This window comes from Lissotriton helveticus, chromosome 2_1 (genome assembly GCF_964261635.1).
Source record: "Lissotriton helveticus chromosome 2_1, aLisHel1.1, whole genome shotgun sequence".
Classification (NCBI taxonomy): domain Eukaryota; kingdom Metazoa; phylum Chordata; class Amphibia; order Caudata; family Salamandridae; genus Lissotriton; species Lissotriton helveticus.
In genome coordinates this window covers 1,923,003,465-1,923,027,424 of record NC_136059.1, presented here as the reverse complement: position 1 = coordinate 1,923,027,424, position 23,960 = coordinate 1,923,003,465, and the positions used below count along the sequence as shown (strand labels likewise).

The following is a 23,960-nucleotide window of genomic DNA, read 5'->3' as shown; positions in this document are numbered from 1 at the left end:
GCAATAAGAGCACAGCCATCATTTAGGTTCAGTATTACTACTATGTCAGACCAACTGTAAGAGGTGAAAGCTCTGGATGACACACATGTCTTAACTAAAATAATGCACTTACAGAAATTACTGTGACTAGCAAAAATGTAGACCACTTCCACAGAATCCAAATAAGAAATTGCAAATTGCTATTCAGTATTAGGCAAAATGTATGATTTGTTATTTTGAATTTTAGTTCATGAGGTTCCCAATAATATATGGTCAAATCGAACTTAATTATCCATTTATAAATACATTAGGTATGAAACGAACATCAACTTAATCATCTTTAAACATCTTAAAATTTCTGCTGGAAGATTCATTCATTGGCTGAAAAAGAGACAGCTATCTCTTCCTTCCTGAACACCATATATTGGCTCACCATTTGAACTGATCTTTGATTAAAATCCTTTTCTTCATTTATAACATACATTTATGAATATTTAACTGGCAATATTCCTTCCAACCAACATGCCTTGACTTTTAGGCATGGCTCTAAAGATAGATGACAACTTCTCTTTATGACTTCTTATCTGTGAAGCCAGGTCTAACTCTAAATGAGAACCCTACCTTCATTACAGCTTCCACAGAGGAACTAGTCATTCTTTTCTGTTCCTAATTTACTTCATCAGTAGCTGGTTCACTATTTCTTGACGAGTCTGCGTCCATGCCATTCCATGCAATAAATAACCCATATACCAGAGTTGAAAATGTGCATTCCTGATACATTGCCCGATTTATATCTTGGCGGTATAGATACTCTGCCGCAATGGCGACGGCGTTCCTATACTACTAGAATAATGGTCCACTGACGGATTTTGATGCAGGTGGACCATAGGTTTTGCTAGGATGGAGATTACTCCATCACCGCCATAGCCAAATCTCTCCAAAAGCCCGTCCGAGTAAGGGCCATCAGAGAAATGGCTACATGTCTGTTACCCAATTAGGATGGGCGGACACATAGCCATTTTTACTGTGCATCACCCTCAGGAAAACCCTGGCAGTGAGGGACAGTAAAATAAAAAATATTGGGGAAACACTGTTTACACTGCTGTCTCCACAACGCGGTACCATTACAACGTGGTCGTTACAACAACCGGGTTGTTGCCACGCATAAAATTACATCACAAGTCATTACTATGACTACTGGTGTTGGATTTAGAATCCAACACCTCCCTTGCTGTTGCACAAACTGGAGTAGGATTAGTAAATAATACTATTGCTAAATCCAGCACGCCCTCTACAGAAAGACGTAGTAATGACTTGCGATGTAATTGCGTGGTAACAGTAAATATTCGAAATAATGTCTCCCTCACCATGTGAGATGACTCCAAAGGTGATGGGGGCATTTTATTTTTTATTTTCAGAAAGAATATCCCATTTCGGGATTCGGGCAAACCATTTGTTGGAGGGGTCTGATCTGCTGACGGAGTCCTGTTCCAAACAGCGAAATACATTGTCAGCAAAGGCCGTGACAGAGGTTCCTGTCTATCCATTATGACAACCTGCTTGGCGGCTGACTTACTAATATACGAACTCTAGCACTGAGTCTAATTTGAGCAACAAGTGATTGTTATACAACTAACAGAAACAATGCCGTCAGATCCCCAGCAAATGAAAAAAACAAACCGTTAGATAATATATGCAATGGACGTGACTATTACAATATATTTAAAACTATATCACTTCCAAGTTCAATGAACTAATGTTAGAAAAAATACTGTGCTTACTTCCCACATTAGTCTGGGGTCCATATTTTGATCCAATTCAGTGGGAATTCTTTTTTCTCCAGCAAATGGCCCGAACCGTTCTCCCTAGTAAAAAAAAGTCAAAGAAGAAAATGTTATTTGAATCAACATTTATACATACAGGATATATATATGCATCTATAGTACCTTTCCATCATTTGTTCTTTGTGTATACATTTCAGAAGTAGTTCTGACCTTGTACTGCAACAACGAAGGTTAACAATTGTTTAGCTTTCTGCTGATAAAATGAACTTGACATTTTGTAACTTAATTGTTTCTGTAAAAGACACTCCATTTTCAACCACTGCCAGATATTTCGCAACAGCCTTGTAAAAAACTCAGGTTTAGGATTAGTCAATACAAAGAAGCACACAAATATTCTGAGGCCCTTAAGGCATTCGCTTTCATGTCTCTGAATATTTACACGGCATATTCTAATTAATGCATAGTTTTCGTGCCTGCAAAAGCTTACATTGATCTTTGGTCTAGTATTACGGAAGGCTATCCAGAAGCACCACACAATTTTAAAATGTGTCTAAATATATATCTTCTTAAGAGTCATATATAATTTGACTAAATTAGCATATACAAAAGAGTCGATATACCTTCAGCTTGATTACTTTTTGTTCATCGATCAACTTAACATTGATATTGATAGTTTCTAATGGGAAAACATTAAAATACAGACCTTTTTAGCACATTCGTTGATCACCAATGAATCTATCAATACTGGCTTCCAACTATTACACATTTCAAAGATGATTATCTTGTGGAAGGAGAGTGATTAATTAAAAATATCATTTACTTATTCAAAGATATAAAGCCATATTTGCCATCTTGGAGTAAGCACTTGAGAATGCCTGGCGTACAGCTAATGAATTAACGGGCATGTTTCATTTCACATTTGTCAATCTATGACATTGCAGAGTCAGTTTGGTGAACCAGCACGAGATGGAAAAATACAAAGTATAAATATATGTGGAATTTGAGAAAATATTAAATGTAACTGGAAACAGCCTTTACAATATGGCATTACAACGTAACCATACATCCATTACTACACATTGCCTTTGCCACGCATTGCCTTTACAACTATGCCTTTACAACACATGCCTTTACATCACAAGGTAACTATATATAAGGTAAGAGTGTGTCTTTGTGTAATATATATATTACCTACTGACGGTAACCAGTAAGTAGTTATAGTTCAAATCTAGGGCTAGATTTCGATGACGAGGAACCCCCCACCGGCACACTTCCGGTGGCGGGTTCACCGCCATCGCAAGGCCAATTTCCACCCGCCACATTATGATGGCGGGCGGTGTGCGTTGTGGACGGAAAGCCCACCCACCACGGGTCCCACAGCATCAATATTAACGATTGCCTGTCAGCCTGCCCACATCCACAGAATGGGGGCGGTGCCTAGAAGGCACCGTCCACCAGATTAGGATGCTGCATCCCCGCTAGCCTTTCCATGGTGTTTGAACTGCCATGGAAAGGCTCGCGGGATGTACTTTGGGGGCCTGTTGCGGGGCCCCCCTTGTGCAGGGGCAGGTTGCTTGTGCACTTGGGGGGCATCATTTCTCTGCCTGCACCATGTAGCAGGCACCACATTGTGCCTGCCACGTAGTGCAGTGAAATGCAAACAGTGCATCATTAACATGGCGGCAGGTGCTGCAGCCAGCAGCACCCGCCGCAAACTTGCCATTTGCGGCTGCTGTGGTGGCAGTCACATCGTAATATAATTTGCGGGACCGCCGCCTTATAGGCTGCCGGTCCCAATCCCCGGGACGATGGCAGATGAACTGAAGTCTGTCCGCCATCCTAATGAGCCCCCTTGTTTCCAAAGGAAACACGTTTTTGTTTTGCTGATAACTTTGGAGCCGTTTGCCAAAGCTTCAAGAAATTTTAAAAACTAGTTTGAGACATACTTTAGATACTGCCTGGACAGTTTTGGGTGATTCGTCAAGCAGGGCTGAGATAAAGGGTGGGTCCCAAAATGCATTTTACCCATGTAATTTTCTATTGGGATCTTAGACACTACTACAGCCCGAACCGCTGAAAGGTATTACACCAAACTTGGAAGAAACCTAGATCTTGGTACAAAAAGAGTACTTCTTAGGGTTGAGCCTGTGAGTGCATGTGCTAGTGCATGTATCTTGCTTGTGAGACACTATTGCTTACCATTTGTTGGCAGCACGTCACTCTTCTTTACTGCTGCTGGCCCATTCTGAGTTGTTGCAGCTGTGTATGTCTTACCCACCCCTCTCATTGCTTGTCCTACACTGAATAGCAACTTAACGGGAGCTCCTTTTTACCAGCCTTGGAAGGATAAGACGCTGGGTCAGGGTATTTGCCTATTTACATTTCACACATTTGTGCAACAGATGCATTCTGCTTTACTGTGCCCTGTCCTAGCTGCAAGCCCTGTTGTTTCTTTCCTGATTTGACAAGTAAATCCAAGAGCCACTGACCACAGAACAATTGAAATTACAAAAATATTAAATGAAAGCTGAGGGATTAAACTCTTAAATAAACCACAAAATATTCCTCCCGCACAGACCTTACTGTCAAGCCAAGGGGCGTGGTAGAGTTTCACACAAGTGTTGTTAACAACCTAAATGCAACTCCTTTTAGATCGATCCAGGAAGGATGAAATGCCGGATTGGTCCTTCCTACTAGTAGGGGAAGAGCTTGTGAGCCTTGCATTGAACGTACTGCTAAAGCAGGAATCTGAAAGTATGTGTAGCAACCACAGGGTTTCTCAATGTGAATACACAATAATACCACCTTCTCATCAATTCTAGGGTTCGGTAGTACTTTAAGTGTAATTTTTATTGGCTTTGGAAGGATGAGTGGCTGGGTTGGTGCTTGTGTCCAGTCATAAAAGTATGTGTGATTTGTGCGCAGGGTGCCGGCACCACAGGGCTTTCCTAATGTACGTGTACGAATCATGCTGTCTAGTGGTGGCAGTCAGACCGTTTTCTAGTGCCTAGCTGGCAGATGGAGAGTATGTTAATAGCCTCTTGCATAGCACTTCTAACCAATTTTACGACTTTGTAGCACTTCAGATATCTGCTATTAGCAAGCTAAATGGAGTTTCTTTTTATCAGCTTGTGAAGGATGAGAGCCTAGTTGTCTGCATGTGCTTTGTAGATTCTTCACATTTCTCCAACAGATGCACACTGCTCTTATCGTCCGCATCCTAGCACCAAGCCAGGCTACTGATTTTCTGGGTTGCCAGTAAAATCCAAGTGTGGATGGGCAGTAAACCACAGAAAATACATAAATGTTCACAACAAGTTGAGGCATTTCAAGCTGAGTCTGATCTTTCAATGCAATATTTATATCCTGAAATAAACTACATTGAAATGCTTTTTGTGGAGAGCATGTTGTTAGTTTTAGGGTTTTGTAGCACTTCAAACGTTTGCAATTACCAATCTAAATGGAGCTCCATTTTATCGACCTGGAAAAGATGTAGAAATTCACTGAAAAAAACAAAGGTTACAGAGCAGTTATAGTTAGGAAATATAAATAAAAAAACTTTATAAATTCACTAAGAAACCAAAGGTTACAGGTACGTTATAGTTAGTTCAGATTTTACACACACAAAGCCATAGAAATTCCGCAGTTATTTGAGATGTCATCAGTGATGTCATGAGTGATGTCACTGACCATGTCATGAGTGATGTAATATGTGACGTCATCAGCAGTGCATTGCACGCGCAAGTTATAGTGAGTCCAACTAACTATAACGTGGGAATTTCAATGGTTTTATGTGAGTAAAATTTTCACCTAACTATAACTGGTGTGAAACCTATGGTTTTTTCAGTGAATTTAATAGGTTTTTTAAATGCTAATTCCTAACTATAACTGGTGTGAAACCTATGGTTTTTTCAGTGAATATATATATATATATATATATATATATATATATATATATATATATATATATATATATATATATATATATCTCAAAACAAAACCCTTTCAGGCATAGAGTGACGCATAAATTATGCAAAAAAGAAGGAGAGAACTCTGGGTAGGTCTCAGTTTAGGTGGAAAGCAGCTCCTGTTAGAGCACTCTCAACACCAGCGACACTCTAGATCTGCTCACCTCAAATGTCTGTTTTTCTATCAAAGTTTTTAAGCATAGGATTAGACAGTGCTATCCATGCCGAGATAGAAAATGACAAAGTCTTTCGCCATTTAAACAGCAAAGTCTTTAAGCATAGGACTAGTACAGTGCAGTCCTTGCCGAGCTGTCAAATAACAAAAGCCATTTATCACTCCAGGCACAATATTACAGCTTTGAATTGGTAAAATACCAACTCAAGCCAACCTGAAATGAGTAAAAGCAACCCCTGACACAGTGTTTCGCTCTAATTAGAGCTCTTCAGAGAGGTATAGCTTTGTCCAGACACAAGGGAGCACCCAGTATTAAGTCAAAACAAAACCCTTTCAGGCATAGAGTGATGCATAAATTATGCAAAAAAGAAGGAGAGAACTCTGGGTAGGTCTCAGTTTAGGTGGAAAGCAGCTCCTGTTAGAGCACTCTCAACACCAGCGACACTCTAGATCTGCTCACCTCAAATGTCTGTTTTTCTATCAAAGTTTTTAAGCATAGGATTAGACAGTGCTATCCATGCCGAGATAGAAAATGACAAAGTCTTTCGCCATTTAAACAGCAAAGTCTTTAAGCATAGGAATAGTACAGTGCAGTCCTTGCCGAGCTGTCAAATAACAAAAGCCATTTATCACTCCAGGCACAATATTACAGCTTTGAATTGGTAAAATACCAACTCAAGCCAACCTGAAATGAGTAAAAGCAACCCCTGACACAGTGTTTCGCTCTAATTAGAGCTCTTCAGAGAGGTATAGCTTTGTCCAGACACAAGGGAGCACCCAGTATTAAGTCAAAACAAAACCCTTTCAGGCATAGAGTGACGCATAAATTATGCAAAAAAGAAGGAGAGAACTCTGGGTAGGTCTCAGTTTAGGTGGAAAGCAGCTCCTGTTAGAGCACTCTCAACACCAGCGACACTCTAGATCTGCTCACCTCAAATGTCTGTTTTTCTATCAAAGTTTTTAAGCATAGGATTAGACAGTGCTATCCATGCTGAGATAGAAAATGACAAAGTCTTTCGCCATTTAAACAGCAAAGTCTTTAAGCATAGGACTAGTACAGTGCAGTCCTTGCCGAGCTGTCAAATAACAAAAGCCATTTATCACTCCAGGCACAATATTACAGCTTTGAATTGGTAAAATACCAACTCAAGCCAACCTGAAATGAGTAAAAGCAACCCCTGACACAGTGTTTTGCTCTAATTAGAGCTCTTCAGAGAGGTATAGCTTTGTCCAGACACAAGGGAGCACCCAGTATTAAGTCAAAACAAAACCCTTTCAGGCATAGAGTGACGCATAAATTATGCAAAAAAGAAGGAGAGAACTCTGGGTAGGTCTCAGTTTAGGTGGAAAGCAGCTCCTGTTAGAGCACTCTCAACACCAGCGACACTCTAGATCTGCTCACCTCAAATGTCTGTTTTTCTATCAAAGTTTTTAAGCATAGGATTAGACAGTGCTATCCATGCCGAGATAGAAAATGACAAAGTCTTTCGCCATTTAAACAGCAAAGTCTTTAAGCATAGGACTAGTACAGTGCAGTCCTTGCCGAGCTGTCAAATAACAAAAGCCATTTATCACACCAGGCACAATATTACAGCTTTGAATTGGTAAAATACCAACTCAAGCCAACCTGAAATGAGTAAAAGCAACCCCTGACACAGTGTTTCGCTCTAATTAGAGCTCTTCAGAGAGGTATAGCTTTGTCCAGACACAAGGGAGCACCCAGTATTTAGTCAAAACAAAACCCTTTCAGGCATAGAGTGACGCATAAATTATGCAAAAAAGAAGGAGAGAACTCTGGGTAGGTCTCAGTTTAGGTGGAAAGCAGCTCCTGTTAGAGCACTCTCAACACCAGCGACACTCTAGATCTGCTCACCTCAAATGTCTGTTTTTCTATCAAAGTTTTTAAGCATAGGATTAGACAGTGCTATCCATGCCGAGATAGAAAATGACAAAGTCTTTTGCCATTTAAACAGCAAAGTCTTTAAGCATAGGACTAGTACAGTGCAGTCCTTGCCGAGCTGTCAAATAACAAAAGCCATTTATCACTCCAGGCACAATATTACAGATTTGAATTGGTAAAATACCAACTCAAGCCAACCTGAAATGAGTAAAAGCAACCCCTGACACAGTGTTTCGCTCTAATTAGAGCTCTTCAGAGAGGTATAGCTTTGTCCAGACACAAGGAAGCACCCAGTATTAAGTCAAAACAAAACCCTTTCAGGCATAGAGTGACGCATAAATTATGCAAAAAAGAAGGAGAGAACTCTGGGTAGGTCTCAGTTTAGGTGGAAAGCAGCTCCTGTTAGAGCACTCTCAACACCAGCGACACTCTAGATCTGCTCACCTCAAATGTCTGTTTTTCTATCAAAGTTTTTAAGCATAGGATTAGACAGTGCTATCCATGCCGAGATAGAAAATGACAAAGTCTTTCGCCATTTAAACAGCAAAGTCTTTAAGCATAGGACTAGTACAGTGCAGTCCTTGCCGAGCTGTCAAATAACATGAGTCAAAGCATATCATCAGTCTTAAAACCATGACTCCGTGGGGACTCAATAATAATGAAGAACTTTGGGTTCACCTATGATCTGTGTACAGAAACTGACATATTCAATAATGGGATGAATATGAGTTAAAATCATCTTAAAAAATAAGTCTACTTTCTGTTGATTTGCATGTCATGACACAAAAAAAAGTTTGTGCTGCTAGTATAATCGCCCATCCAGGGCTTAATAACTAACATCATGCAAAATAAGAAATTATTCTTCCAAAAAAACTTTGCACATTACCGGTCGAATGTCTATAAGAGACACTGTGAATATAATCTCCAAATGAGGAGGGTATGAAAGATAACTTTTGGAAGAACAGATTCATTGATTTAATTGAACTTTACTGTGTTGAATAATTATGAAATAATTGATTTACGTTACATGTTTTTAATAAGCACTATGCACTTTATCCTAAAGTCACCATTACCAGCCATGTATTTTCACGCAATTTGCACATCACAAGATGGCCTCCATCTACTTGCATGCCTGTAGCCCTTTTTCTATTTTTATGACAATGTTCAACTGGCTAATGGTTTAAAATGGTGATATGTATTTTGCACTAACGTAACACTGACGAAGCCTGCAAAGGCGAAACGCGTCTGTTGGGGTGTGGGGGGTTTGGGGTCAATAAATCTTTAAATTGGATTCCAGTGTGCCAGCCATTCTTTCCGAAATTCGCAAATGTAAGTAGGATCGTGCAGCAATATATATATATATATATATATATTACCTACTGGCGGTCGCCAGTATTTATATATAGTTAGGATTTTTTCCCTATGGGTTTTTTGAAAATTCTATGTCTAATAACTTTGGCGTTTGTGGACGGAATTGGCTGAAATTTTCAGGAAAATGGCACATTTTGTTTCTGAGCAGCCCCTGGAAATTTGGGGGGAGTTGGTCCAGGGGGGGCCGAGAAAAAAGGGGGGTCCCAAAACGTGTTTTTAACATTGAGTTTTCCATAGGGCGGTTAGCCTCACTTTTAGCCCGAACGGCTGAATGGATTTGCACGAAACTTGGCAAAATTGTAGGGACTGGTAGCCCGATGTGCCTTTTGTAGGTCTCAATATATGTGCTGCAGTGGATTTTGAGAAAATAACGTTCAAAAAAAGATATATATCTGTAAGCGCGGACCAGGCAGCGCCCCGGTACGCGTACTTGACGCGTAACGGAACTTCGCGTAGCGAAGTTGATTGGCTCTCCGGTGTCTGTCAACATTCTAAACAGTCCGGAGCGGCCGCCATCTTGTCTCTCGGTAGGATCGAGAGACAAGAGGAGGCAAAAGCGAAGGGGCAAATGACCATAAGGGGGCATAGTAGATCCTCCCTGACCCCCTAGGTTTGATGTGGAGGCTTTAAAGGGGCCCCGCTAAGCAAAAAAAAAAATTTTTTTTTTGTTTTTTTTCGTGGTTAGCGCCCGGTACGCGAACCGGGAAGCGTTCTGGGGAGCGTATCACAATGAAAAATGAATGATAGACTTTTCAAATGCTGTATGTTAATTGATTGTTGGTTTTGTTGATTATTTTTTTTTTTTTTAAGCTTTTTTTATTGTGTTTCATAATTTATTAAACTTTCTAACATTTCATTGTCAGAAATTTCATAATCATGGAATATAGATTGTAGTCTCTGAGGTTGTAAAATGTCCTCATTTGCAAGGAGGTTATCTACTGCTTGTACACATTGCAGTAGTTCTTGGTCCCAAGTTTCATCCATAAATTCAATCTCATTTGGATCAATGATTTCTGTGTTGGACTCTGGAAGGACAATTTCAAATGAAATGTTTTGTTCACTTTCCATTTTTCCTGAAATTTGCATAAAAAAAATATATATTAGTAGAGGTAGGGCACTGTTGGGATTAATTTTAGATAGGCAGTTTTTAACAGAGAATTTATCTTTGGGCAGTGTATAGTATCAGAGTGGAAGTAGGAATATAAAAAAGTGTATCTAAATTTATAAGTACTACAGAGGGATAGTATATAACTAACAGAAAAAGTTTGCCATATTAACTTAAAGTGCACAATATACTTCAGTTTTAAAAATAACAACTTACTTTTAAAAAGAAGTTGAAGTTATTAATGAAAATCCTATTGAAATGTACACCAGGAAGTAGTAGTCAAAATGGCTGTGTTTCCTTCTCTTCCTTTATATATATTCGGGTACATAACCAATCAAATGTGAGGTAAAAAAAGTAGAAAATGAAAGTAACATTTTAATTGGTTGTCAATTCCAACATTTCAGATGTGTTTTGTGAAGTAATTTACCTCACGGTATTTAGAGAGGTCTACAGGCTAAATGGCTAAATGGAATTCCAATCAAATTACAGGCACAATATTACAGCTTTGAATTGGTAAAATACCAACTCAAGCCAACCTGAAATGAGTAAAAGCAACCCCTGACACAGTGTTTTGCTCTAATTAGAGCTCTTCAGAGAGGTATAGCTTTGTCCAGACACAAGGGAGCACCCAGTATTAAGTCAAAACAAAACCCTTTCAGGCATAGAGTGACGCATAAATTATGCAAAAAAGAAGGAGAGAACTCTGGGTAGGTCTCAGTTTAGGTGGAAAGCAGCTCCTGTTAGAGCACTCTCAACACCAGCGACACTCTAGATCTGCTCACCTCAAATGTCTGTTTTTCTATCAAAGTTTTTAAGCATAGGATTAGACAGTGCTATCCATGCCGAGATAGAAAATGACAAAGTCTTTCGCCATTTAAACAGCAAAGTCTTTAAGCATAGGACTAGTACAGTGCAGTCCTTGCCGAGCTGTCAAATAACAAAAGCCATTTATCACACCAGGCACAATATTACAGCTTTGAATTGGTAAAATACCAACTCAAGCCAACCTGAAATGAGTAAAAGCAACCCCTGACACAGTGTTTCGCTCTAATTAGAGCTCTTCAGAGAGGTATAGCTTTGTCCAGACACAAGGGAGCACCCAGTATTTAGTCAAAACAAAACCCTTTCAGGCATAGAGTGACGCATAAATTATGCAAAAAAGAAGGAGAGAACTCTGGGTAGGTCTCAGTTTAGGTGGAAAGCAGCTCCTGTTAGAGCACTCTCAACACCAGCGACACTCTAGATCTGCTCACCTCAAATGTCTGTTTTTCTATCAAAGTTTTTAAGCATAGGATTAGACAGTGCTATCCATGCCGAGATAGAAAATGACAAAGTCTTTTGCCATTTAAACAGCAAAGTCTTTAAGCATAGGACTAGTACAGTGCAGTCCTTGCCGAGCTGTCAAATAACAAAAGCCATTTATCACTCCAGGCACAATATTACAGATTTGAATTGGTAAAATACCAACTCAAGCCAACCTGAAATGAGTAAAAGCAACCCCTGACACAGTGTTTCGCTCTAATTAGAGCTCTTCAGAGAGGTATAGCTTTGTCCAGACACAAGGAAGCACCCAGTATTAAGTCAAAACAAAACCCTTTCAGGCATAGAGTGACGCATAAATTATGCAAAAAAGAAGGAGAGAACTCTGGGTAGGTCTCAGTTTAGGTGGAAAGCAGCTCCTGTTAGAGCACTCTCAACACCAGCGACACTCTAGATCTGCTCACCTCAAATGTCTGTTTTTCTATCAAAGTTTTTAAGCATAGGATTAGACAGTGCTATCCATGCCGAGATAGAAAATGACAAAGTCTTTCGCCATTTAAACAGCAAAGTCTTTAAGCATAGGACTAGTACAGTGCAGTCCTTGCCGAGCTGTCAAATAACATGAGTCAAAGCATATCATCAGTCTTAAAACCATGACTCCGTGGGGACTCAATAATAATGAAGAACTTTGGGTTCACCTATGATCTGTGTACAGAAACTGACATATTCAATAATGGGATGAATATGAGTTAAAATCATCTTAAAAAATAAGTCTACTTTCTGTTGATTTGCATGTCATGACACAAAAAAAAGTTTGTGCTGCTAGTATAATCGCCCATCCAGGGCTTAATAACTAACATCATGCAAAATAAGAAATTATTCTTCCAAAAAAACTTTGCACATTACCGGTCGAATGTCTATAAGAGACACTGTGAATATAATCTCCAAATGAGGAGGGTATGAAAGATAACTTTTGGAAGAACAGATTCATTGATTTAATTGAACTTTACTGTGTTGAATAATTATGAAATAATTGATTTACGTTACATGTTTTTAATAAGCACTATGCACTTTATCCTAAAGTCACCATTACCAGCCATGTATTTTCACGCAATTTGCACATCACAAGATGGCCTCCATCTACTTGCATGCCTGTAGCCCTTTTTCTATTTTTATGACAATGTTCAACTGGCTAATGGTTTAAAATGGTGATATGTATTTTGCACTAACGTAACACTGACGAAGCCTGCAAAGGCGAAACGCGTCTGTTGGGGTGTGGGGGGTTTGGGGTCAATAAATCTTTAAATTGGATTCCAGTGTGCCAGCCATTCTTTCCGAAATTCGCAAATGTAAGTAGGATCGTGCAGCAATATATATATATATATATATATATTACCTACTGGCGGTCGCCAGTATTTATATATAGTTAGGATTTTTTCCCTATGGGTTTTTTGAAAATTCTATGTCTAATAACTTTGGCGTTTGTGGACGGAATTGGCTGAAATTTTCAGGAAAATGGCACATTTTGTTTCTGAGCAGCCCCTGGAAATTTGGGGGGAGTTGGTCCAGGGGGGGCCGAGAAAAAAGGGGGGTCCCAAAACGTGTTTTTAACATTGAGTTTTCCATAGGGCGGTTAGCCTCACTTTTAGCCCGAACGGCTGAATGGATTTGCACGAAACTTGGCAAAATTGTAGGGACTGGTAGCCCGATGTGCCTTTTGTAGGTCTCAATATATGTGCTGCAGTGGATTTTGAGAAAATAACGTTCAAAAAAAGATATATATCTGTAAGCGCGGACCAGGCAGCGCCCCGGTACGCGTACTTGACGCGTAACGGAACTTCGCGTAGCGAAGTTGATTGGCTCTCCGGTGTCTGTCAACATTCTAAACAGTCCGGAGCGGCCGCCATCTTGTCTCTCGGTAGGATCGAGAGACAAGAGGAGGCAAAAGCGAAGGGGCAAATGACCATAAGGGGGCATAGTAGATCCTCCCTGACCCCCTAGGTTTGATGTGGAGGCTTTAAAGGGGCCCCGCTAAGCAAAAAAAAAAATTTTTTTTTTGTTTTTTTTCGTGGTTAGCGCCCGGTACGCGAACCGGGAAGCGTTCTGGGGAGCGTATCACAATGAAAAATGAATGATAGACTTTTCAAATGCTGTATGTTAATTGATTGTTGGTTTTGTTGATTATTTTTTTTTTTTTTTAAGCTTTTTTTATTGTGTTTCATAATTTATTAAACTTTCTAACATTTCATTGTCAGAAATTTCATAATCATGGAATATAGATTGTAGTCTCTGAGGTTGTAAAATGTCCTCATTTGCAAGGAGGTTATCTACTGCTTGTACACATTGCAGTAGTTCTTGGTCCCAAGTTTCATCCATAAATTCAATCTCATTTGGATCAATGATTTCTGTGTTGGACTCTGGAAGGACAATTTCAAATGAAATGTTTTGTTCACTTTCCATTTTTCCTGAAATTTGCATAAAAAAAATATATATTAGTAGAGGTAGGGCACTGTTGGGATTAATTTTAGATAGGCAGTTTTTAACAGAGAATTTATCTTTGGGCAGTGTATAGTATCAGAGTGGAAGTAGGAATATAAAAAAGTGTATCTAAATTTATAAGTACTACAGAGGGATAGTATATAACTAACAGAAAAAGTTTGCCATATTAACTTAAAGTGCACAATATACTTCAGTTTTAAAAATAACAACTTACCTTTAAAAAGAAGTTGAAGTTATTAATGAAAATCCTATTGAAATGTACACCAGGAAGTAGTAGTCAAAATGGCTGTGTTTCCTTCTCTTCCTTTATATATATTCGGGTACATAACCAATCAAATGTGAGGTAAAAAAAGTAGAAAATGAAAGTAACATTTTAATTGGTTGTCAATTCCAACATTTCAGATGTGTTTTGTGAAGTAATTTACCTCACGGTATTTAGAGAGGTCTACAGGCTAAATGGCTAAATGGAATTCCAATCAAATTTGTGAAAATGGTAGGGATTGGTATGTAGTATGAGCTAATCTATATTTGGTGAAATTGTCTCCAGTGGCTTTTCTGTAAACTACTTTCCCACCTTTTTTGATGGTGCGCTTCCCAGGGAGCGACCCGGTACGCGAACCGTTGAGCGCCCCGGTTCGCGTACCTTAAGCGTTCCGGGAGTCCACCATTTTGTGTTTCGGTCGAATTAAGATACAAGATGGAGGGCAAATAATGTTCAGAATGGGTAGAAGGGGGCACGGTAGACTTATCTTGACCCCCTAGGTTTTCTGAGGGTGGCTGAGGAGGTTTATATGTGCGAAAAAAAACATTTTTTTTAAAAATTTCGCGAGGTTAGCTCCCGGTACGCGTACCGGGTAGCGCCCCAGGGAGTGTACTTTGTTGAAAATTAGTGAAAAAAGTTAGAGTAAAATAATAATTGTGAGTGATTAGATGTAGGGTAGCTCTGAGAAGAGCTTTTGGGTTTATGGTACATTTTGGTACTTATAAGTAGGTACCAATGCACATTTTTAAATTCAGAGTGAAAACTCTGTTGCCCTCATCTGAGAAGTGAACTCCATCTCCTCTGTAGATATCTTGCATGTAGTAACGCAAGTTATTGTTGTACAGGGAGCCCATTCCATGGTCTCTCATGTAAGCTGAAACAGATTTGTTTACATGCTTCCTCGACTTCTCAATTTGTGGACAAAATTGGTTTGACCACCTCCATTTCTGTCTTTGGCATATATTTGAATATACCAAGGCAGTCTGAGGAAAAAGTGCCATTAATTGCTCAAAGGTGTCCTTTAAAAGCATTTCCAGACCTACACCAGTCAAAGTGCCCAAGTCATTACCTCCACAGTGCACAATTAACAGGTCAGGTTTTGGCAAATGCATAAAGGTTTTCACCAATGGTATCAATTGGTGACATTTTAATCCTCTGTGGCCAAACCACTTAATTTCCACATCTTGTAAATTGAGGTTAGGTAAATTCCTGCTTTCAACGTACCTTTGAGCCCAGTGAATATAACTATGACCAACAATCCAGACAGAAAACATGGTGAGAGAAGGTTCTCCTGCAGTCAGATGAAGTGTGGCAATGAAATGGCAGTTGAAAAAATGTGAGTTTGAAATGAAAAAAACTGTGGAGTTTCTGTGTTCATGAAGTAGTAACAGTGATTGGTGGATTTTGATTGATGAAAACAGAAAGTTAGGGTGCACAGATGTGTTGTTTGAAAGATGTATTTTGAGTGGTCAATAAAAAATCATTAAATGAAAGAAAGCACTGGATATGCAGGTGCACTGAGAGTTCAGAGTTCAATTGCAACATTGTTGTGTGAATTTGCAAACACCAGAGTTTCTCCAAGAGCTGGTTGCTATGGAAAATAGGCAGAAAGGGCAGAGGGGGAAGGGTTTTCATTTGAAAAAAAGTGAGGGAAGAGTTTTGATTGGGTGACATGAGAAATATGTGTGAAGAATTACACCATTTCTGTGCTTTTGATAGCTGCAGACTCTGGAGTGCATACCTTTTGCTCTGCTGAAGACAAATTGGTGTGTTTCTTAGACTGTTTTCAAACTCAAAGTATTTGCTAAGGTGAGAAAATATTTCTTTACTTTAGATAGAGAATAGTGTGCTTTAAGGAGAAAATTATGATTTATGTGGCGCAAATTGCTTGTAAATATGCTCTCACATGTGCATGGAAAATTTTGATTTTGAATGTTAGTGTTATATAGCCATGTTAAAAGTGACGCAACCATGCTGGAAAGCCAATCAAAAAATGATTTCATGTGTTTTAATGACATTTTAAGTCATTTTCTGATGTGCAGTGTTTAGAAATTATGATTTGAAAATCGTTTTTGTGGAAAAGGAATTGTTTTTAAATTCATGACAAGGATATAATGGTGTATGGTTCTTTATAAGAAATTGACTGTCCTTGATGTTATTTTTCTCATTTTAGTGTAAGACCTTTCTCTGTGGCGCAAATTGCTTGTAAATATGCTCTCACATGTGCATGGAAAATTTAGATTTTGAATGTTTGTGTTAAATAGCCATGTTAAAAGTGACCAAACCATGCTGGGAAGGCAATCAAAAAACGCTTTCATGTGTTTTAATGACATTTTAAGTCATTTTCCCATGTGCAGTGTTTAGAAATTATGGTTTTAAAATCGTTTTTGGGGAAAATGAATTGTTTATAAATTCATGAGAAGGACATAATGGTGTATGGTTCTTTATAAGGCAATTGACTGTTCCTGATGTTATTTTTCTCATTTTAGTGTAAGACCTTTCTCTGTGGCGCAAATTGCTTGTAAATATGCTCTTACATGTGCATGAAAATTTTAATTATAAATGTTTGTGTTACATAGCCATGATAAAAGTGAACCAACCATGCAGGAAAGCCAATCAAAAAACGCTTTCATGTGTTTCAATGACATTTTAAGTCATTTTCTCATGTGCAGTTTTTTGAAATTATGATTTGAAAATCGTTTTTGGGAAAAAGGAATTGTTTTTAAATTCATGAGAAGGACATAATGGTGTATGGTTCTTTATAAGGCAATTGACTGTCCCTGATGTTATTTTTCCCATTTTAATGTCAGACCTTTCTTTGTGGCGCAAATTGCTTGTAAATATGCTCCCACCTGTACATGGAAAATTTTGATTTTGAATGTTTATGTTACATAGCCATGTTAAAAGTGACCCTACCATGCAGGAAAGCCAATCAAAAAACGCTTTTATGTGTCTTAAGGACAATTTAAGTAATTTTCCCATGTGTAGTGTTTTGAAGTTATGATTTGAAAATCGTTTTTGAGGTAAAGGAATGTTGTTAAAATTTATGTTCGCCATATGCCCCCAAATTTCTTTTTCAGGGTTGCAGCAGGGTGTTCTTGAGACACCCCTGCACCTTTGGAATAAATTCCTAATTTGTGATGAGCAAATTGTTAATCGCAAATTGCACCTTCATTTATATGAGCCTCCTAGCCCATGGAAATGAATGGGTAATTTGCAATTAGCAATTTTCTCAAACAAATTTGGAATGGTAAAGAATCGCTATTTATTCCTTAAAATTCGCTTTTTTGGAAATGCAAAATAGTTATATGATACATATGGCGGTTGATGTCTAACAAGATAAGAAGCTTATGGATACATTTATGATGACTGGTGCAATGAAGTAGAAATCACTTACTTCATTGGTAGGCCTTTACAATAAATTATCTCCTCTGTATTCTTCATCAAGCGTAACTTTAATCTGCAATCCTGAGTAGGCCTCACCTTAAACAAACCTCTGGATAGGCCACATCTTATTGTCATCCTGATTTAATCATTTATAATGCTAGGGACAGATTTATGATAGGTGTATACCCCTTTTGTGCCACTTAGAAAACATTGTCCATGGGGAAATGACTTAAAATGTCATTAAGACACATGAATGTTTTTTTTTAAAACGTTTGCAATTTTTTTGGGTCACTTTCAACATGGCTATGTGTCTGAAACAGTCAAAATCTAAATTTGCAATGCACAGGTGGGAGCATATTTACAAGGAATGTGCTTCATGGGGAAAGGTCTTATAATGTAATATGGGAAAAATGACATTAGAGATACTGAAATGCCTTATAGAGAAGCATACACCATTATGTCCTTGTCATAAATTTGCAAACCATTACTTTTCCCCAAAAACGATTTTCAAATTATATTTTGAAAACACTGCACATGTGGAAATTACTTAAAATGTCAATAATTCAAAATTTGTGATTCCTTAAATGCAATGTATCAAAAAAAAATATGTAAAAAATGATATTAAGGATTTGGAAACTACCACCAACTTCTAGTTTGTGGTAATTTGCGAATTCTTTTCAAAAAGCATTTTTTTTTAAAAAAAAAAAAAGGTCCCATATGACGCCCATACATGCCATTAGGGCATGTAGGTGTGCCATGTGCTCCCAAATTTCTTTTTCAGGGGTGCAGCAGGGTGTTCTTGAGATACCCCTGCACGCTTGAAAAAAATCCTATTTTGTGATGAGCTAATTGCTAATCACAACTTGCAACATTAATTCCTATGAGCCTCCTAGCCTATGGAAATGAATGGGTAATTTGCAATTAGCAATTTGCTCATTGCAAATTAGGAATAGTAAAGAATCGCTATTTATTCCTTAAAATTTGCTATTTATAATATGTAAAATATTTTGATGATACATATGGCAGTTCATCTGTAACAAGATAAGAAGCTTAGGGATAGATTTATGATGAGTGGCGCATCACCAGGGATGTGACAGTCATCCTGCGCCACTGTTCCGCCACCCATGTTGTGCTGCATTTACAATGCGGCGCAGCATGGGGCAAAAACGGCACAGATGCGTGACGCATCTGTGCCGTAAAGGTGGCGCATTGCTGGAGTTGTATCGTAAGTGCGATGCAGCTCCAGCAAGGCTCAGGGGTGCCCCATCTATACAATGCTGCGTCAAGACCTATGCCAGCTTCAAGCAGGCGCAGGGTTTTGAAGCAGCTTTCTCCTATCTGATTGTAAATGCGGCACACCATGGGTGGTAAAGCAGTGGTGCACATTAACTGGTGCATGCCTGGGGATGTGCCATTTAATATAAATCTGCACTTTAACATTTGAGTATGTGCAGGGGACACAGAGTCGTTGAGGCTTATCCAAGGTTAAGAACAGATGAGTCCTGTTCAGTGAAAAATTAGACATAGGCTTCACCTGCTCAGCATCGCTGGACATGGCTAAATAATAGCTGCAAAATGTTACTCTTGTTAAATAATTTTACTATTATAATCTGTGAGATTTGTCTCTTACTCTGCAACATCTCATTGTTGTTATCTTTATTTAAAGATAAAGACAACCTCAACATGAGCGACAATCTGCAATCAGTTGATTTTGACCTCATCATTGAACTTGTAATTGAAACATCAGTGGATGTTGATCCATTGGATGATTTAAATCCTGAGGATGAAGAAGAGCGTGATGAGGATGCAGATTTGTCCGAATTATATGATATAGGATGGGAAGCTGACCTGCTTGAGCCTTTGGAATTATAAACATTTATTTTTAAAATTTATATTCAATAAAAAGTAAAAAGGTAAACCGTTTAATTTAAAAATAAAGACACCTTCAAAAACAGGTTATGTGAGGTGTCTTCAATAAAATATTAAAATATGCTCATAAAATTAGATCAGATTCACATATAAAATAGCATAGGTAACATAAATATAAATGTCATTTCTTTTCTGGTATTTCTGTATTGTAAATTTGACTAAAAAAATCTTCTATTTAAAATGTCAAGTAGTGTGTTAAGTTTTTGATCACTGTTATTGTTTTATGATAGGTGTATACCTCTTTTGTGCCACTTAGAAAACATTGTCCATGGGGAAATGACTTAAAATGTCATTAAGACACATGAATGTTTTTTTTTAAAACGTTTGCAATTTTTTTGGGTCACTTTCAACATGGCTATGTGTCTGAAACAGTCAAAATCTAAATTTGCAATGCACAGGTGGGAGCATATTTACAAGGAATGTGCTTCATGGGGAAAGGTCTTATAATGTAATATGGGAAAAATGACATTAGAGATACTGAAATGCCTTATAGAGAAGCATACACCATTATGTCCTTGTCATAAATTTGCAAACCATTACTTTTCCCAAAAAATGGCAATGACTAAAAAATCTTCAAATTAAATTGTCAAGTAGTGTGTTATGTTTTTGATCACTATTACTGATTTACTGTTTGATAATAATGTTTAATAACATTTTTTATTATATTTTTCCTCAGATTCAACTGCAGATCATTTCAAGATTTAAATATGCCTACAAAAATAAGAGAGATAAAGGCTGCAAAACGTCAAAGACAGCAGGAGAAAAAAAAACCGCAGCAGTCCTCTAACAAAAAGATTTCTCAAGCCATGAAGAAAGCACCGGGTAAGAGCTCTAAATATTTCATAAGAAATATTTCTAATAAAAAAAATATTAGTACAGAAAATGTTTCAATCCATAACATGACAAGTAAATCAAATGGAAAGAAAAGGACAAATGAAAATGTTACTGCTAGAGCAAGAGATAAATCTGTGCATGATAGTAGAAGGAAACAACAGTTTAGGGAGATTCGTAAACGAATGTTCCGTAACAGGATAATTGGCAATTTGTTAAAAAATATTAAGAAAGGTCAACAGAAATTAGTTTTTTATAGGAGAAAAAAAAAAGTTGAGAAAGTTATTGATCAGGCTTTTGAAATTAAACGTAAGTTATTTATTTTGATAATCAATAGAATTAGGAAGCTAAACAAGGCAATTTTTGATTTCAAAAGAAATAGTAGATGGAAGAGAATAGTTAATCGTAGTAATTTTTGTGAAGTTTTTTCTGGAGAATGGATACATAGTTCAAGCTGTGAGGCATTTTTTAATGAAGAGAGTTATTTCCAGGATAATGATTTGGTGCATGCAGTTGACATCAGTGGTCGTGCTTATGAAGTGAAAGATGGTTGTCCAGTTGAAAAAGAAAAACTTGTGACAACAGAGGCAGAAGAGTTGTTAGGTAATGAGGTTTTAGGAAGACGTGCTAAGGGTCCTGTGTACACCTGGAAGTGTAGTAGTATTTGCAGTGTGCGACAGGATTCCATCAATTTGCTTTGTGATTTTGTACGGACATTTAACAAGAAAAGTTTGAAGCAGAAAATAAGGTTGTTGCAAGAATTAGATCCTTGCAGAGTGAGAGAAGTGACAGATTTGCATGGTCATTCACTGGCTTGTCTTTCCAGGAGAGTATGCCAGAGTGTTTTTCATCATTTCAGGATGCTAGCAGTGCATCATAACAAAGTGAGGAAGTTAGTTAGACTGTTGTATTATGCTAAGAGTCCAGCAATTATGCTGAAACAATTATGCGCTGCTCTTTTGCATGGTTCTGAAATAGATGTGAAGAATATATGTGAAGAAATTGAATTTTGTTACTTTGGAAGTAAAGAGGAGAATGTTGAAATTGAGCAAGAAGTAGAGGGTCATTTGGAAGATAGTGTACATGTTTCCAGTACAGATAATTTCCAGAGGGAAATTGCGACGTTTGACATGAAATCAAGTGAGAGGCCTAATTTCACTTGTGTGTGTTGTAGACGCACTTATTATAAGAATCAGACTAAGTTAGTGGATTTATATGCAAAAAGTGAAAGGGAAAATAATAGTGAATGGAAGGATTTTGCAACATACTTGATGGTAGAAAATTGTTTTGATTTGGGATTGGATCAACGTGTGTGTACTTATTGTTGTAACAAATTAAAACAAAACCAGATGCCTGCTAGAGCAGTTCATAATAATCTGGAATTGGTTGAGATTCCTTCTGAATTGAAGGACTTAAATACTTATGAATCTATTTTGATTCAAAGTATCCATCCCTTTCAGGCTATTGTAAGAATGGAGCCAAAGACAGGGAAATTGCCTCCATCAGATTTACAGAGAGGATTAAAGGGAAGAGTTGTTTATTTGCCTCTAGATTTCAAGAAAAACATTAACACAATTGGAGTAGAAAAAGTGGAAGAGGAACCTCTGGTTATCTTAGTTAATGGGGTTCCGACAAAGAATAAGAAAATATGGCAAGATTTAGTAGATGTTAGGAAAGTTAAAAAGGCAACATTGTATTTGAAAAAAAATAATAAATACTATAAGAATGTATATGTTGCAGAAGAGGAAGTAAGTGAGGAAGAGGATAGCGATTTGTGTGCTGGTCAAATTGAGAAAGTAGAACCCTCTACTAGTGAGGAAATATATGAACATTATAGTGTTCATCCTTTGCATTCAAAGGAAGTCATGGGGAATGCTATTGAGTTGTTTCAAATGAAACAAGCCAAAGGGAGTCCCATTAGTGTTTGGGAGGAAAGTTTGGAAGCTCGGTGTTTCCCACAGCTTTTTCCAACAGGTCAGGGAGGAAGATATGATGAGCGACCTCATCAAATTCCTGCTTCTGAATACCGGACTTTGCGATTGTATGCAGGAGATGCTAGGTTTCGACAATGCATTCCTTATTTGTTTCATCTCCTGTTTGAAAGCGATCTGTCTGGACTGTCATATGCAGTGAACCACATCTTGAAAAGTGGTATACACATGCAAAACATCTCGGCAAGTGATTTTATGGATAAAGTGAATGTCCAAGATAGTATTTTGGATTCTCACCTGATTAATCTCATGGCGTGTCAGCGTGGTACTAATGAGTACTGGTACCGTCGTCATGGTGATTTAAAATGTATGCTGAGGAACTTAGGTACTCCCACATGGTTCCTCACTCTGAGTTGTGCCGAGTATGGCTGGGAAGACTTACTTCAATTTCTACGAGAGGCAAATGCTAACGTAGAAAACATCGAATTCAAGACACCCGGAGAACTGTGCTCTTTGGATCCAGTCAATGTAGGTACTTCAATCATAGATTTGAAGCTATGATGTCTTTCATCATGAATAAGAAGAATCCACCTCTTGGAGAGGTGTTGGATTTCTTCTGGAGAAAGGAGTACCAAGCAAGAGGTGCTCCTCATATACATATGTTGCTGTGGATCAAGGATGCACCTAAATTTGGAACTGATCCAGAAGACTCAGTGATGAGTTTCATCCAACAGTATTCTACGTGTGCTGTTCCAAACGCAAAGGAGAAGAAAAGCCTAAGAGAAAAAGTTCTGCGTTTCCAAAGCCATCGATGTGGAAAGTACTGCCGTCGTAAATTCCGAAACAAAGACAAGTTCTACACCAAATGTCGTTTCGGCTTTCCACGACCGGTGATTTCTAAAGGAAGAGTAAACAGTTTGATGTCTTCGCTGCGACATAATGTGATGAAGAAATCACCTAAAAACACTTACAATTTGAAGAGGAACGAAGAGTCCAAGTACATCAACGACTACAACCCGGTGATTTTGTCCATGTGGAATGCTAACATGGATATACAGTTTGTGGCTGATAACTGTATGGCTGTGGCTCGGTATGTGACGTCTTACATCACCAAAAAAGAGAAGACAGAATTGAAGGATATGTGGGAGGACATTTCCCATGAAAAGAGCCTCAGCAAGAAGTTGTACAGTTTCAGTCTGAAGATGTTGTCGCATCGAGAAATCGGAGCGTACGAATGTTCTGACCGGTTGTCTTCAGCAAGTCTCTATGCCAAGTCCAGGAGTATCGTTTGGGCGAGTCTTGGTCTTGCTGCAACGCGTAATCGAGTTCTCAAACCTGTGCGGGAAATTGAGTATTTGGCGGAAAAGGAGCCAAACAGTACCGACATTTTGAAGACAAACATGTTGGATACATATTATCCAAATCGAAGCAGTCACCTAGAGAATGTTTGTCTGTATGAGGTTCTGCAAAATTACATGTTCAAGAGGAACATCAAAGAAGATACTGAGAAAGGAGTGTATGCTGTAATAGGAAGTGAGGGATGTCTGGTCAAGCAAAGAAAATGCCACTTGATAAACCA

At 38.2% G+C, this 23,960-nt stretch overlaps 1 protein-coding gene across 2 annotated transcripts in view; it reads right to left on the bottom strand.

Moving 5' to 3' along the window:
- Nucleotides 1-23,960, bottom strand: part of PRDM5 (PR/SET domain 5) — an 831,782-nt gene that overhangs the window by 707,215 nt on the left and 100,607 nt on the right. For both annotated transcript variants that reach the window (XM_078676853.1, XM_078676854.1), the window contains exon 2: nucleotides 1,761-1,844. In XM_078676853.1, coding sequence (XP_078532979.1) covers nucleotides 1,761-1,844 — 84 coding nt within the window. The remainder of the gene's footprint in view (nucleotides 1-1,760; nucleotides 1,845-23,960) is intronic.